General features: G+C 31.9%; 1 protein-coding gene across 1 annotated transcript in view; it reads left to right on the top strand.

Moving 5' to 3' along the window:
* Positions 1 to 18,157, top strand: part of LOC129218801 (glutamate decarboxylase-like) — a 136,432-nt gene that overhangs the window by 64,584 nt on the left and 53,691 nt on the right. The window contains exons 3-6 of the mRNA XM_054853123.1: positions 4,386 to 4,476; positions 5,429 to 5,535; positions 13,100 to 13,215; positions 13,396 to 13,475. Coding sequence (XP_054709098.1) covers positions 4,386 to 4,476; positions 5,429 to 5,535; positions 13,100 to 13,215; positions 13,396 to 13,475 — 394 coding nt within the window. The remainder of the gene's footprint in view (positions 1 to 4,385; positions 4,477 to 5,428; positions 5,536 to 13,099; positions 13,216 to 13,395; positions 13,476 to 18,157) is intronic.

Below are 18,157 nucleotides of genomic sequence, written 5' to 3'. Positions count from 1 at the left end.
ACTAGATAAACGACTCAATGATGCAAAAGCAAGTATATCTAACTTTTATTTCGATTTTTAAAAAATGTACATTTTAGCAAGTACGTCATAAAAATGCTTTTGAGAAAATGAAACACGAAAGAAATGGTTAGTTTTGCTAAACTTACAATAAAAAAAAACTAACTAATGAAATTTTGCTTTAGTTCAAGTTAGTCTAGTAACAAAAATACGCTGATACCAATGATTAAAATTTAGTAGCATCTAAAAGACACTTCAATGTGTTACGTAAAAAAACTTGAGTAAATTTAGAGCATTCCCTCATCTTCAAAAAAACATCTGAAATAGAGGAAAAAATGAAACTTTCGGAAATTTTCAATTTTTTAAAGTACGATTTCGTCACCAAGAAATTCATAAACAATTACTAAATAAAAGCAGATAGTTAGTTATAGATAGTTTTTCAATCTGAATCATTTTTACTGTTACTCTTTCATTAAAAGAGCTAGAAGAGTGATTTGAAATCTGAAGTAAACTGGCAAAATTCCAATATTTGTTAATATCTCAGATTCAAAAAAAAGATCCGAAGAAATTTTACTTTGCTCTTTCCCAATAGAGATTTGATTATAGAATGAGGAAATATTTATTTTTTAAGTGTACATTTATAACTTATTGAGTTATTGAGTCACAAACTGGCAGCAATGAACTCTGAAAATTTAGGCTTAGCGTAAGCATCAACTTCTAATTTCAATCACAAAGCAACGAACAGTTTTTAAACTTTCATACTTTGCATTCCCTCATAGATATGCATGATTTACCTAAATAAAAATTTTCATTGAAATCTGACATTTCAGCCACAGTTGATTTGCTCATTTCGCATGGAATGACCCAGCTTCTATGTGAAGAAGGATTTTTTAATATGTACAGAGATAAATACAGAAGCTAGTTAAATGCAGAACCTAATGTAAAACTATAACTCAAATATTTGAGCTAAACTTTGAGCTTAGCTTTTTTGTTAAACAAATATCCCGTTTAAGAGTCTTTCCGTGGCCTCCGTGAAGAAACAGTGGAAGAAGCATAGTTTCTTCGTGAAGAAGGATTTTTTAATATGTACAGAGATAAATACAGAAGCAACTTAAATGCAGAACCTAATGTAAGACTAAAACTCAAATATTTGAGCTAAACTTTGAGCATAGCTTCTTTGTTGAACAAATATTTCGTTTAAGAGTCGTTCCGGGGCCTCCGTGGCTCTGTGGTAGTAGCTTCGTCTTCTAAGCCGTAGGTCGTGCGTTCGATTCCCGCCGGAGTTCTGAGTGTTATTTCTTTCTCTTGTGTTGTAAATCTTTTCCGTGGGTGTCTGAAGGCAAGGCGCTTGGCACGCAGTCCTCTATGTATGTGAAGCTGTTTCGATTTTAAATAAGTAAGTAAAAGTTTTTCCAAACTACTGAACCTCAAAAAGAATAATCACTGCGTTTATTTTTTGTTGATTTTTTTTTCTTTTTTTTGGTATTCATTTTATAGCTATCATTTTAGTTTGTAGCTACATTTGTACCTCTGTATTTTGCTATCATGTTTTCGTTCTTGTAATGAGCTGATGAGCAACATCGAACTGAAAAAAAATCTCCCAAATTTTACTCTGTGTGTGTGTGTGTGTGTGTGTGTTTTTTTTTTTTCTTTCTTTGAACCCATTACTTACTACACAGGGGGTTCGCCAACTTCTTTTGGATTTTGGAAGAGGTTCGAGGGGGAAAAATGCTAGGAACCGCTGTTATTGAAAACAAAAGGATTGCCAGAAAACTTCATTCCTCCCCCCCTCCTTTTTTTGACAGGCGAAAGTGACACTAAAAATTACACTGAGCAAAGCACTGAGATCAAATGTAAAATCTTAGAGAATTGACTACCTACTATTTGACCTAGATTCCTATTAGAACTTTCATCTGAAGCAAACGTTTCGATTTGCAGTTGGAATGCTTTTGGATAACAGATGAGCTGATCCACATTCTTATTGACGATTGTGTTAGAAATTATTATTTTTGTATTTTGTTCTCGAAATTCCTACTTTCTAAAAGGTATCCTTTTATGCATCGAACAGTTCAAGTTTCAAGTCTCAATAGTTTCAAGGAATAAAGAATTCTGAGCTGAGCTCAAACTTCCTGCCTCTCCATTTATTCAACTTGTAACGAATGAGCAACAAAATATCGACTTTTAGAAGGGAGGGGGAAATGTAACAGCTGTAGAGAAAATGGAGGGTGGAGGCATATGGTGTCTGTGTCACATGACACTACGTCCTCATCACGAGGGGAAAACCGCCCACCGATAGTTCCTATTTCGAGCTCAAAGTGATTCCTCTTGATAATAAGCCGAAAAATTACGTTTCGTATCTACAAGATCGCCCCCGAAAGGAATTACGCATAAGTTGGGATGTTAGGGGATCGGACAAAGGATGCCGTGAGGTGGCAAACGACGCACTTATCCGCCTTATTAAAAAGAACACCTGAAACTAATTGTTTTCGCGCTGTGCTTTTACAGATTAGCCGACTCCTTTCTGGGCTGACATCGGGGCGGGGTGAAATGGCTGAAGCTAGCGGTTCTAAAATGTGTTCGCATACCCTTCTTTCTCGCAAGCCAATTTCACTGAACAAGTTTGAAATTTTCTAGTTTGTTTACTGTAAATAAATTATTTTCAAATAAAAAAAGAACCGACTTCAAAAAACACCTAGGAACTAAAAAAACGTATAAATCAAATTTTCTTTTAAAATCTGTCTTTTGAATCTGTATCACGGAAAATTTTAAAATGAAAAACAGCTTTTATTCGTGAAATTTATTGAAAACCTATAGGTGTATAGTTTCCTTTTACATGCAAAGGTGTGTTTAATAACCGAATACAGTTGATTAAAATCAGTAAATTTGTGTCAGTAAATTTGCCAAAACTATAAGTTGAAATAGAGATTGGAAACACTAAATGGGGACTGTGCTTATATAAAGTTGGCTAAGGAAAAACCATTAATCACCAGCTTTAGCAGTTTTTGTAGTCGAACTATCAATTCCTACTAAGTCATCATAGTTGTCTTGCATTTCACCAATACTAATATTTAATCAAATTTGCTTTTGATTTTGAAATCCCCATTATTATAAGGGGACCCATTTACCCCATATAGCAAAAATGTGCGGGAGTAAGAAGGACCCCTTCTCTTAAACACTTATTAATAATATTTTATACAAAAATTATTGTTGCTGCATGAACTTTCAGTCAAACTATACGTAAAAAGTTAATTATCATAAAAAGTAGTAAAAACTCACCTGGAAACACTTTTTTGAAAAATGTTGCTTGAACTCGCAAAAAAAACTTTTGCCAGAAGTTTTTTTTTTTGACTAAGTACTATGACCGAGAAAAAAAATCCATGAATCCCAAATATGTACAAAACCAATCACTGTGATGAAATTTAACATGATCTGTGCGAAAAAGTTTGAAAACTTCATCCATATTTCAATTTTAGGGGGTTACCCGCTTACCCCAGTGATCCAATTCCCCCAAGCAACCCTACATTTTTTTTCTTTAACTATGCAGTAGGTGCGAACTGACGATTTTGTCTCACTAAAACATTTGTTCTGTATCGCAAGAATGAAATCATTTATAAAACACATTATAGTAAATGAAAATAGATACGATGTTAAATTTTAGAAATATTGTAAAAAATGGAAATTTCAAGAATCATTTAGATGTGCTACAAAAGCATATTCACACGCGAGAGTCATGTTTTTTTTTTTACAATTAAAATTTAATTTAAGCTCTCTCTTTTCTCCGGATTTGTTTTCTGAGCCTCAACAGAAGCAGTAACAATTCCTCTTTGATTAAGAACTTGTGTATATTGAAGTTAGTTGTAATTTAGGATGAGCAATGGAAAGAATGGAGCAGAATAACAACATGGAGCAGAAAAATAAACGTCAAAGTTTCATTGGCTGAGTCAAACATAAAATTGGAAATTTTATCACTTTATTTGCTAAAACAGTGTTGTCAAATGTAAAAAAATGAGGTTTAAAAAAATTTCTTTTGACGTAAATAACACGCAAAATAATCAGCATGCGAATAAAATAGTAAAAGTCTCATTTAGTGGCTCTTTTTTTGGTAGACGTTCATTTTACTCCAACAGACCCTATATTTTCAAAAGGAAACTATTGAGAAATACTTTTTTTTTTTTGCCTCATTAACATTGTTTTCATTTGCTTTAAAAGTAATGAGTTGAAATACGTTAAAAAAATTTAGTTATTGCAATTATGATTTTGTTTTTTAATCCCCTCCTAAAAATTGTTTCTAAACACTAACTTCTCAACACTAACTTTCAAACACTTTTTCTAACTTCTTTTCTATAGCTCAAGTAATTGAATTTTGCTTCGCTTCTTTTATTTCTTAGGTCATCCTCATTTCTTCAACCAGCTTTCAACCGGCCTAGACATTGTTTCCATGGCAGGCTCTTGGGTGACGGCAACAGCGAACACAAATATGTACGTCTTTTTTTTTATGATGATTTTTTCTTACTTGAGTAATAATTTTACTGACATTTAACACTTGTACCTTTAACTTTTTAAGTATTTTCAGAGCACAAAATGTTTCCTTTAACATTAATTTGTAAGAGTTTAGTACAAAACGTTCTTCATAAAGTTTTCAAAATGTTACATATAAAAATAATTTGTAAAAGTTTAGTACAAAATATTCTTCATTAAGTTTTTTGAATCATTTTACTGGTGAAATATTTTTAACAATATTTTTATCATAAAATACTACGTCTTGCAACAAAGACTTGAGTTGTATTTCCAACCCTATGTTTGAGTAAGTGTAAAAGCATCATAAACGCAAACTGCGAAGTACATTATTTGGAAACAAAAGGCAGTCATATGTCACGATACTCAAAAAATTTTACTGTTGTTGCTTCTGCCTTTATGTAGGAGTTTGGTAATGAAGTATGCTGTTCAGTTTTGGTCTCCTTATCTCAGGCAAGATATTTCTTTATTGGAAAGGGTTCAAAAAAGGGCTACTACACTATTAAGGGGACTTTCAGATTTCGGTTATGCTATTAGACTAAAGAGGCTTAATATGTATATTGTATAGCAGAGGGGACATGATTCAGTTGTTTAAATTTATCAAAATGAAAGATGCTGAGTTTAAATTTTTCGCGAAAAGCAGGGCAAGGAGTCATTGTTTAAAGCTATTCAAATCTCAAGCAAACCGGAAATTAGAAAAAATTACTTTTCTTAGTAGGTTTGTGTACACTTGGAACAGCTTACCAGAAGATTCAGTAATGATCAAGTGTCTAGATAACTTCAAGAGGATCTTTGATCTTATTTAGAAATTGATAAATTGACTAAAACCAATCTAGCTGTGCCCAGAACCTGCTGCTGGTCGTCACATTTTATATTTGTATAGTTAATTTGTATTTCTTTTTGCTTTACTTAACAGGTTTACCTATGAAATTGCGCCGTGCTTTATCCTTATGGAGCAAGTAACATTGCGAAAAATGAGAGAAGTCATCGGTTGGGAAGATGGCGATAGCATTCTAGGACCAGGTTAGCAATTTTTCAAGTACTTTGACTCCGTACTGTTATGGCCGTTAACGTACCGGTTTGATAAACATGATGTAAAATAAGCTGCTGGAATCAGTTTGCATGTAAACAAACCGAAATAAATTTAGCATTGTCAAATTAAGAGCTGGACATACTTCAAAAATATATAAAGACAAGCCTGAACTAAATAAACATATCTTTTAAAAACTGATTATAAAATATAACAAATCACTTTTCTTTCCATCTTCCGGCTGTCAAAGCAAACGAAAATGCAACTTCCGGTATAAGTTTTGTGTTTGGATCATTATGAAAAAATGCAGTAACTTTGTTAATAATAATCGCCCAGGAAAAATTCAAGCACCAGTTTGAAGCACTAAAAACGAACAAACAAAATGATAATGTGAATATTGATCAAAAATCTCTTTTTTAAAGTATTAGGCATGCATACCTCAAAACATATTTGCGTAGGGTAGTGCTTCGTTTAACAATTTCGATCCTAGTCAGTATAAATTTTCCTTTAAATATGTGTTACTTATTAATCTACATTTCACAGAACTTTTTTTTAAAATTTGAAACGATTTCAGACGTTAAACGAATGATGTTCACAAGGTAAAAAAAATTCCGAAACATCTCCGATTATTTCCATGCAAAGTTTTCTGATTTCACTGGTTTCGACCCGTTTCCTGTGAAATTCAAGTATGTGTGAGAAAATTTTTCCTGAATCGCTAAAAATTGCATGAATGAGGAACCCTCAACGTTGTGAAAGATATCTTTAGCAACCAGTTTCAACATATATTCAGTGCTTTTAGTAAGTGTATCAGTTTCGACTACACTGCAGTCCGTTCGATTTGACTAAGGTCAATCCGGATTTTAAAATACATTTACACTGTTAAAACTACAGGTTGCGTTTGACACCTTTCAGGGGTGAAACGCTTGTTCACCAGCGACACCCAATACGGAGCCGGAATGACACCTCTTACTAGGGCGAAGGGCACCTTTTAAAAGACAGGTAGCGCGGGGGAAAAGAAGGAGCCTTCGGAGTGAAAAATGGCACCCTCACTGATTTCTACAGTAGATCCTCTTCCCCCTCCCCCCTATTGTGTGCGTTTTTGAACATTATTGTGTTCTATTTATTGTTTGGGTTTATGATAGACAAAGTCTTGGTACTTTTTTCACATTGAATTCATTTTGGATTAAAACTTGTCATTTAAGGCATTTGATCACATTTCTGACTTTCCAACATAATATAGAAAAGTTTATGACTTCAATTCCTCTATCTGAGTTCTAACTCTCATAAAAACCCTTGGATTGCTCAGTAGTTTTAAGTGATATTGACATTTACTATATCATGATACTAAAAAATAAGAGTGTAGGCATTTATGGATAATTTACAAGCACAGCCAAAAATATTCAGTTATATTACAATCACGGAAAAATCAACTCGTTTCATAAAATGCTGGCGTTCAAAATATTTTAATCAAGAGTAACATATTGATACGTATTATATAGTTCGACATTTGAATATCCTATTTGAACATAAGTAATCTAAAAAAGCACTTTTTTTCTTTGTTAAATAGAAACTTTTTTGACATTAAAAATCAAAACAAATTTTTAGCATCCTACATAATGAAAAGCATTGGAAACAGAAATTAGAGAGAGAGAAAAAAAAAAAAATAAACGCGTCTAGACACTGCATTCGGTTTTTGAAATAACACCAACGAAACATTTTCACGTAATGAATCATGGCATGAAACACACAGGAAGATTTCTTTTCAAAGCTTTTTTTTTTTCTTTGCTACGTCTACGCAGATATTTTATTGAGAAGATAAAGACATTTAGTGTATCTGCTGTAGCAGTTAGTTACATCATTGAATTTTCATCCCGGTTACTTATTAATTATTTCGTATTGCTAACAATAAACAATTTTGGGGAAAATCCGTGAGACCGCAGACGTGACAAGCAATGAACGCCATATATTAGTACACGTGATGAAAAAAAGCCATACATCACTATGTTAAAACGGTTAATTATAAACAATAAGCAGTACTCAGTCTACTTAGTTGAAACACAACTCTAAAAACGCTAAAAGCCAGTTGGAAAGCCTTAAATATTATACCATGATTAAATGCCTGTACTTACGCAAGGTTTTGAAGGTTTGTCCCAGAAATGTGGAATTTTAATCCAGTATAATTGTGTATTCAAATGTGAAAATTTAATGTACCAACAACTACGTTGCAGCATCGTCGTTCGCCATTAAAGTGGCTGAATTGAACTTATGTCGGAGTGCACAGCGCATGTGGCGGAGGAAAAGAGTCGCTATTGGCTACTGCGTGAGCTGATGGCCCTTCATTACCTTCTTTCATCCACTGAGGTGCTAAAAGATATCGGAACAATATTTCCTAGCCTCTGTGGCACCCTGTGGCTCCGTCTTTGCACCCTACGGCGGAAAATCGCACCCAGATGGCACCTCTGGTTATAACAGTGTACATTATCATACTTAAAACATGCTACGAGACTTTGCAACATGCTACGAAATTTGATAGTGAGCAAGGTTATGTATTGGGAAAATATATTTCTTAATGACACAATTACTGCACAAATTGCTCTTATTACTGCACATTTGGCACAACTGGCTCTGTGTAGGTTACAAGCCCTTCAATGTATATACGAATAACTGGTATATTCGTACATGCTTATTATTAAGGAGTGTTTCTTTGAAGTATGATGCTTGACCTGCATTTTTAATCATGATTATATGTGCTCCTGTTGGTGCACATGTAAACAATTGAAGGCATTTGTTTTAAAATACCATCAAGTAAAAAAATATATTTTTTTAAATATCAAAAAAATCCACTGCACAAAGAAAAGACAATTCAATCAGGGGAAGTTTTTTGCACTGAGAAATGAAAATATTTTTTGAAAATAAAGAAATGAAAAAAAAAAAAAATCATATGTGCCCCCCTTTCCCCTACTCTATATTACTGTTTAGGAGGTGCCGTCAAATTGGGTGACTTTACCCTATTCTTAGTTTCGTATTTCAAGAATTAAGAAAAATTAAAAAATAAAAATTGAAATACCAATTTTCGTTCACTTAACATTTGTTAATGGTAGAGATTGACTGACTGAACCAATCAAAATGAGTTCCAAGCCCAAATAATTTTGTTGTGAAAAATTAATCGTTTTGATGATTTTTTAAAATTCCTATTCCGATTTTTTTTTATAGCAAAAACAAATAAAAATTTGTTCAGACTGCTATAGTTTTTACTTAAAAAAAAAGAGCTGTAATGACTTTGCTTTTGAAAACAAATATTTATTTAGGCTGATTTTTTTATTTATATTTTTTTCTAAAGTTTTCTATCCCAATGATTTTTTTGCAAAAAAAAAAATCAAATGCGCTTAGTTTTTAACCAAATGGAAGAGCTGAAAGTGATTTTATTCTTGTCAAGAAATTTTTTTTCGCTGTACTTTTAATTCTCTTCTCTTCTCTTCTCTTTTTTTTTTTTTTTTTGCAAATAACTAAAAAAATTTTCTTTTCATAAAAAAACTAATTTTTATACATTATTTCTGTGGCCTGTTTTTTGTTCCTACGCGAGATCTTCTTCAATTCTTGATCGATTTCTTTGATTAAAACCTCATTTTAAAGCTTATCGTGCAGGCTAATGACGAAAAATAGACCCACGGTCGAAAAATTGTTTTTTTTTTTTTTTTTTTGTAAAAAAAAACCGTTTTAAAGCGCCGGATTGAGGTTTTCGGTTAACTTTATAAGTTTAACTTGCGCTGTGACCGACAGAGCTGAATAGCTCGATCGGCAGAGCGTTCGAATGGTAACCAGAAGAACGAGTTTCCGGGCCGGGCCCGGACGATTTGCATCAAAATGTTGGACAAATATCGCGCATTACATAAACATTTGAACCCATGAAAACAATGAATAACGCCAGTGAGGTAATGAAATAAATGGGTTGGAAACGCTCCTTGCTGTAGCGAAAACTTGATGCAACCTGTAGCTAAATTGATACTTCATTGTAAGGTGTTTTTTTTTTCTTTTAATCTTTGGCTCCGGTCAGAAAACTAAAGCATGATGTAACCGAAAATATGAGTATCAGGTTCAAGATCTCAGACTACAATGGAACACCTTTTTTTTTCAGAAAAAAAAATCGTATACTGAAATGTAGAGTCTTCTAACAACAGTTTTTGACCCTTTGTATAAATAAAAAAAATTACTACCAAAAATTGAAATTACGTTTTTTAGTTAGTTAACTCATGAAGATTTAATACGAACTAAAACATTAAAAATACTAACACCTTGATGGGTAAAATATCATTTTTTTTTCTTTTCTCGGCAAAAAAAAAAAAAAAAAAAAAAAAAAACAACTAACCAGTCACATTTTTACTACATTCGAAAAGCTACGCTTAAAAAACGAACTTAGTTCAACAGATTTTGCATTTTAACCGTACAGTTAAATGATGAACACATACTGCCATTTAAGCCATAACTGTTCAAGCTACCTGCGATAGCAAAATGTATAAATTTTAAAAAATAAAAACACTTTTCTTCAATATTTTATTTTATATATTATTTCTGTGGATTATTTTTCTGTCGGTATGGAGATTTTTCTTATTTCTTGAAGAAATTTCCCCCCTCATTTTAAAGCTTATAAAATAGACCTACGGTTTTAAAAATCAACTTTTTGGAAACGCGCTTTGCTGTTGCAAAACCTTGATGCAGTCTGTAGTTCTTATGCAGTTTTTTTTTTTTTTAATTTTTTTTAACCAAGGTTCTAACACAATTTTCCAATTTTTTTGCGTCGCTTTCGGCGAAAAATAAATTCACAATTAACCTGTGTTCTTTTCTTTTCTTCCTCTTTTTTTTTTGGTATAGCGTTCGGCTATAAATTAGCTGAACTTCGGGTGCGCCATTATGGCTAATTTAGACTAATATTACGCATTACATGTTCTAATAACATACAACAGATAACACACGTTTGGCAATAAAATAAATGCAACGAGAATGCTCCTTTACGTTTCGACTCCTTTATGCAGGCTACAGTTATTATTCAGATAAATTGACTATTAACCGTAGAGTGTTCTTTCTTATTTCTCAAAAAAAAAAAAAAAAATCTTTGACTCCATTCAGATAACTAAGCATAATGTAAGCATTAAAAAAAATTATTACATTTAAAAATTCAAACCTCAAGGGAATCCTTTTTGTGCAGTAAAACTTTTCATTGTAAGCTGAAATGTAGATTTTGCTGTTAGCAGTGTTCGACCTTTTGTATAAATGAAAAAATACTACGCTAAATTGAAATTACGAGTTTCACTCAGTAAAACTTTAACTATTTATTCGAATACGATGTAAAACATTGAAATTATTATCAACTTCAAAAGTAAGAAATCATTTTCTGCTCCTCTGCTTTCGGCGAAAAAAAAATGCATTTTGTCTACGTTCGAAAAAGTACACTTAAAAAACAGACTCAGTTCAATTGGTTTTGGTTTTAAATTTTAAGTGTTCGATTAAAAGAAAAACATGTGCTGGTATTCAAGCCGTAACGGTTAAAGCAGCCTGCTATGGGAAATTGTATCAATTTTCAAAAAAAAAAAAAAAAAAAAAAAAAAAACACACTTATTTTCAATCTAATTTATTATTTCTGTAGAATGTTTATTTTAATCGCTACGCAAGACCTTCATCATTCCTTAATCAAATCCCATATTTTACGAATATTTTTAAAGCTTTCATGCTGGCTAATGACAAAAGATATAGACATATGTAGCATGGTCTTTTTTTTTTTTTAGCAAAAAGCTTTTTCACTGTGGTTTATTACACATTGCTTCAATGAATAGCATTCGAAAACGAAGACGAAACGCTCAGTTGGTTGGAGTGTCGCGCTGATAATCAGAATGGCGCCAGTTCGAATCCATGCCAATAAATATCGCTTTAATGTTTCTTTATTTTATTATTATTTTTTTTGCGTCAGAGGCTCACATAAGCAGGATTGTATTTGCCAGAACACGTTTTTTTCACATGCACGATTACTGCTTTTTCACGAGCCACTCAGTCACACTTTTAATGATATTTATGTTTGCATTGAAAATACCTGTAACCAAAAAGTGAGCGATTATCAAATTATCACGACGTTGAAATTAACGAGGTTTTGTTGCTTTTGTCTTCAAATTACATGCCTTCTTTTGTGCGTTTATTTTTTTCCGTTTACTTAAATTCGTTTAATTTTTTCGATTCTTCTACATGATGTTCTTTCTTTGAAATTTTTAAAGATGGAAATGCCACATGAAACAATTCGAAGCAGAGTGCGGAGTTCCGCACGGGTCGACTAGTACATTTAACTTTATCTGCATAAAAGGTGTTCTTATTTATTTATGTTTTGTTTGCTTATTTATTTTTTTCTTATCTATTCACATTTACTGTTGTATGTCGGAAGAGTTCCTTTTTTTTTTCTGTAATTCTGTTCTTCAATTTGCCTCTCTTAAAATAGTACGCTTAAATATTAGGCAAAAAAGCAGAATTTAAAAAGTTCCTAAGAAAAAGGACATTAGCATTTGAAATTAATTGAAAAAGTAAAGCCTAGCAATTTGTGAAACAGATCTGCATCCAAATTTTATACCAAATTTTAATGTTTTTCTTTCTTTTTGAACATGAGCGTGGCATCTTTAGTTTACAGAAAGCAGTTTAAAATGTTAAAAATAGTAAGTTTGACGTAACTTCAACCTTAGCTAATTAAGGGAATGCAGTCGGACCCCGATTTAACGAATTCATTGGGACCGAAACTTTTATACGTTAAATCGGGATTATTTGTAATATTGGGGTGCAAAAATGTAAAAAAAAGCACTTAGCTTATCTAAAAAGCCCTAATAAGCAACTGCGCAAAAATATCCATAGCTAGAAAGTGTATCCTTTTTACTCAGCATTCCGTGACTTATTACACTAGTTAATTTTAAATTTTGAAGTACTGTGTAATAGATAGTTGATAATTTCCTTGCTATTTGACTCTCTCTTTTGACTTTATGGAGCGAAAAAAATACTGTGTCATTTACAGCCTGCTACATGAGATATGTTTTTAGTTTACACGCCATGTATAGCATTTGAAAAAGTAACAGTTTTAATGGGAGTTTCATTATCGTTTTCTGCGTCAGAATCGCTATTCATTGGTTTCCCCCTCACCCATCAAAAATTGCTGATTCTAAGAAAAGTCTTTTTCTGCTTTGGACAATATGGATTATGTCATTTGGGAAACAGTCCAACTTTTCCAAACTCAAACCAACACATTTTTTTTCGGCTGTTAAAATAATTTGTTAATTCGGGGTTTTTGCCTTCATTTTAGTAGGGGAGAAAGAAAAATTCGCTGAATCGTGAAATTCTTTAAATAGAGGTCCGTTAAATCGGGGTCCGACTGTATCAATATTGGTATACGGGGAAGTAGGCTCGTTTAGTTCTGAACTGAACTTCTTGTATCTGTTTAAATTTGTCGTGGGCACGTAAAGCAATAATGTGTTGATAAGTATTTCTTACCTCAGTAACATTATAATCCAATATAACTTAAGTTTCATTATGCAGGTGGATCCATCTCAAACTTGTATGCTACTCTTGTTGCTCGTCACAAACTGTTTCCATCTTACAAGCAGAAAGGTTTGATGGGGCTGGGACAACTGGTCATGTACACATCTGAACACGTAAGACACATTGTTTTTGATACATTTCTAACAACTTCCGCATCCGTTCAAAGTGACAAACTGTCCTGCTAGTTGGTAGACGTAAATGCGGAAACGTGCTAAAGTGGCTTCATTTGAAAAGTTTTTATCTGAGAAACATAATTGTTTTCCCACTCAATTAAAGCTTCGTTTTCTTTCCAGAGCCACTACTCGATGAAGGGAGCGGGAATGGTGATGGGTCTCGGAACTGATAATGTGGTGGAAGTAAAAGCTGACAGCAGGTACATTTTTCTTCCTTTAATTCATCTATTGGAATATTTTGCTTTAAATGCTTAGATTTTTTCAATATTTTTTGAAGAATATATTCGCGTTGATTGCAGGGACAGTTCATGGCTAAAAAAAAAGTCTTCGTCTGTGTGATGGAATTAGATCTTCTAAAACTAGAACAATTGAAAATTTAAGCAAAACTTTCAACGAGCGATACATAAATTTTTATAAATACACTATTAATGCATTATTATTGTAGTTAATTATCTAATTTTACTTTTTACACTGCAGGGAGTATAAATTGTTCAGTTTACTTAAATGTTTCTGATAATGAAATTTTATATTCAGAAAACCTCATTCAATATAATTCAAACTCTTATCCTGCGCGGTGCTAAAGCTTTGCTCACGTCACTTGTCAACACTAAAATTTAAAATAGTCTTCAAAAGAAAATACAAAAAATTTACAGTTATTGTTTTATTTTCATAATATTTTACATTTTCAAATCATTGCAGTATTTATAATGACTAACATTAGGTGTTTCACTTTGTTCCAAGGCAAATCAATTCAATATCTTTTTGCGCACTTGTCCTTAAAAATATTTAATTCAGTGTGGTTAGTCTAATTAGAAAAAAGTAAAATAAAGAAAGTAAAAATAAAATTTTGGAGGAATTGGGTAGGGCGTAGCTAAGGGAACTTGTGTTAACTTAATTTTGAAAGGAAATGCTTTCAATTTCAAATAACATTGCTTTGCTTCTCCGGAGCTTTTATAAAACGTAATTAAGAGCCAAGACTAGAGATGTAAAATTTACAAAACTTTTGTGGCGGTGCAAAAAACCAAAAAAAAAAAAAACGTTTTTATTCGTTTTTTATTGCTTACTTTAGTCTGATAAGTACTTTTTGAAAAATGGAAATCGAATATTATTCAGTTTAAACTTCTAATATTTGCTATACTGTCCAGAAAGCAAGATATCTATTTCTGGACTTCGCATTGATCAATATTTAGTTTGTTTCTGAAGTATATGTTTCAAGATGTAGAAAATTGTTTAAAACCCATTTTACTGAGATAGTGGCAGAGATGGGCAGATTCGTATTCGTAAATCCGAATCCGAATTTGATTCACAGTACCTTAACGTGTCAATCCAAATACGAATACATTCGTATTCACAAGTGTGAATCCGAATACGAAATTCGGATTCATACCTATGAATCCTTATCCGAATCTATTCAGATTCAGACCTATGAATCTAAATCATTTCTGATTTACATCTGTGAATACGAATCCATTTGGATTCACTGAAAAATTCAATTCAAAAGCCCAATATAGTTTTCGGTGTAAGTGAATTTCTGAAGAAAAGTGACGATATTGTTATGGGTCCAAAAATTTTAAAAATGGAATTCTACCAAAGTCATGTAAATTGAAACTTAATTTGTTTATATATGTTTACCACAGATAATTTATCTCAATTTCACAACTTTAAAACATAATGAATATACAGTGATTGATGTTACAAAGGACCAAATTTGATTGTAAAATTTTGTTAATGTTACAGATATTTGTACCGTTGAAAATGCAGATTCTCTCTGAAACGTTTCATTTAAAAAAAAGAACAGATATATTATGATGGAAGAAAACGGTTTTTTATTCAATAATACAAACATACATTTCAACTCTCCATCTCCGGAAGGAAGCATCGATCACAAAGATAATTATTTACTAATAGTTCTACTAATCAAATTTCTCACAAAAAAACAGAAAATGCGTAAAAGAAAGCTAGGTTGTATTTTGTATTTCGCATTTATTTTCAACTATCGCAACCGTTGACTACTGCGAAAACGTTCTTGTTTGTACCAAAGAGTTCTATAATAGGGTAGAGGAACGACTCGTATACTGCTTCCATTGGCCGCCATGACCAAGCACGGAGACCAGTTTGAGAGAGATTAGAGTGGCAAGAACGGTAGTTTCGTTATGAAACGTAATGAAATTTCAAGCGGCGTTAAATGTTATTTACTGCGTCAAATTGCTGATATTTTTCCTCAAATGAAATTTTAAATGGAAATAACGATGGAATCTGCTGGGAATTTTTGTCAAATAATTTGAGGTTAAACTGTATAAAAAGTTTTAATGAATGATGTATAAAAACATAATGCACTGACAGAATACAGTGATTTTAAACAGATGAATCGGGAAATTTTTAATCAGTGCTCAAAAATAACAAAAAACTCTCTACATTTTATTAAACAGATTATAAAATAGTGTTTAAATTGTTGGATCTTACTTCATAACAGGGTTGATAAAAATCAGGATTTTTAGAAATATATATATAAAAACACGGATTTTTTTTATTTGAAAAGGATTTTTCTGATTTAAATACAATTTTTGAAATTTAAATTTATTTAAATATAGTATTTGATACTAACAAGTTAAAATGCTCAAGTTAGATGTTAAATTAGATAATTCTTTTCCTATCCTATATATGGTTAAAAATTCATAAAATCTAAGTTTGAGTAATTCAGAAATCAGTAAAAAATAATTACACATCTGAGCTTGATTAAATCTTGCTACAATATAAAGTCCCATATCCATATGGGTGTATTTCCCAGAAATTTTTGAACAATTAAGATAAATAACACCTTTCTTTTTTCTAACGAAAAAAGGAAATAATACGGAAGTACATAAACTGAGAAAGAATAAAAATAGCGTAGAACATTGAATTATCCCCCCCCCCTTTTTTGGAAAAATAACACCTGAAATAAAATGCACGAAGAAAAAAAGGAAACCATATGCTTCTTGTATTTTAAATATTTTAATAAAACTCATCAAGGACTGAAGACTGTTTTTTAGAATTCTTATTTTATAAAACGCAAGCATATGTTTTTTTTCTCACTGTTTTGACTTACTGTAAGTTGAGGAGGATTGTATGTTTATTTTTTAGTGAATAAGTAAATAGCTTAACTAGGGTGGTCCAAAAATACATGTAAAAAAAGTTTCTAATAGATAACAGGACACCGCTCAATATTCTTAGACTTGCGGATAGTAATATACTGGAAGAATTTTGACTTCTTATTTCAACTGAAAGAGAGTGTCAACTCCCTCCCCCAAACATCGTAAGTATGCGGAGGGACGTTAAAAACATTGAACTGAAATAACAATGCTACATATTATAATATACAAAAGTAATATGCATATACATTGCAAAAAAAAAAAAAATATTTACAAAAACACAGCTGGGGAAATTAAATGTTTCCAAATTTGTGACATTTTCCATGCTACGACTAATGTTAAATTGAGCACCCTCTTAAAATTTGAGTAAGAAACTAAAACTGTTACAGCATAATACTATTAGTAAGTCTGAAAAAAAAGGGTGTGTCCTGGACTCTAGCTAAAAAAGGTTTTTTTGAACCACTCTAAGCTTAACTCTTAATAGGTACGTATCCATTTTAATTTATTATTTTTAATTTCATTGAAAGGTAATCTCGTTTCATATATATATATATATATATATATATATATATATATATATATATATATATATACTTTGCAAGTTTTTTCTTTTTTAATGTTAATTGCTACTATGATTTTTTTATATTTTTCTTCGGTTTCAATTACATTTATTTAATAACAATATGAATTTTTTTTGTTTCTTTTAGTAAGATTACTTATTATTCTGAGGATAATTCTTTGAATTCGGAATGCGAACCTTTTCAGAAATTGCGATTTTCGCTTAGATCAGCACTAAGTGGTGATTTTTTCAAGCCGGTGAGTGATAATGCCGATGCTATTTCCCTAGAGAGAGCCTTTCATAAATCTATTCGAGCTTTATGTTTAAAATGTGATGCGAATGTTCCCTCAAAAACTAAAGAAGTTCAGGTGAACATTTTTAATACTTCGAATTTAATACGCCATTTACAGCGATACCACTCTACTGATACTGTGGAAGAATTCAAAGCTAGTCTTATATCTGCTAGAGAAGAATTCGTTATCACTAACCCCCTAGGAGGTCCCCTTAGGAGGTCCCTAACTTGGGAGAATGAACATTTTTTTTGTTTTATTTTTAAAGGGACAAATCTACACACTTATACCTTTTCTTGAAGGGACGTAGTAAGGCACATCCTGAATATAGAATACTTCGTTCGAATGGAAAACGTATGATTCATATGCTACTAGAGGTAAAACTTCAAAACTATTCCAAGTATGGGCACTTGACTGTACGAAAAATTAGCGAAAATTTTTAGTGTTCATGACCATAAAATCATGATTTTAAACTTTTTATGGACTTCTAAAACCTGGGTCTAGTAGTATTCAACTTCGGGCTCCAAATAGTAGGAAATTCATTTTCGGGTCAATTACTTAGTTTGACGCCAATAAATATACATCCAAAAACTCGCTAACACCCAAAACTCGAACTGTAGCGAGGTACAAAGAAACATTTATTTATTTATATTGGCCTTTTAAATTCAATTTTTCAGTGAATCCAAGTGTGAATCCAAATGGATTCGTATTCATAGATGTGAATCAGAAATGATTTGAATTCATAGGTCTGAATCCGAATAGATTCGGATTCATAGGTATGAATCCGAATTTCGTATTCGGATTCACACTAGCAAACATGAATCTATTCGAATTCACACTTGTGAATACGAATGTATTCGTATTCGGATTGACACGTTAAGGTGCTGTGAATCAAATTCGGATTC

The sequence above is a fragment of the Uloborus diversus genome, chromosome 3 (assembly GCF_026930045.1).
Source record: "Uloborus diversus isolate 005 chromosome 3, Udiv.v.3.1, whole genome shotgun sequence".
NCBI lineage: Eukaryota > Metazoa > Arthropoda > Arachnida > Araneae > Uloboridae > Uloborus > Uloborus diversus.
Note: the sequence above shows the minus strand (reverse complement) of the source record. Positions and strands in the feature narration are given on the sequence as shown.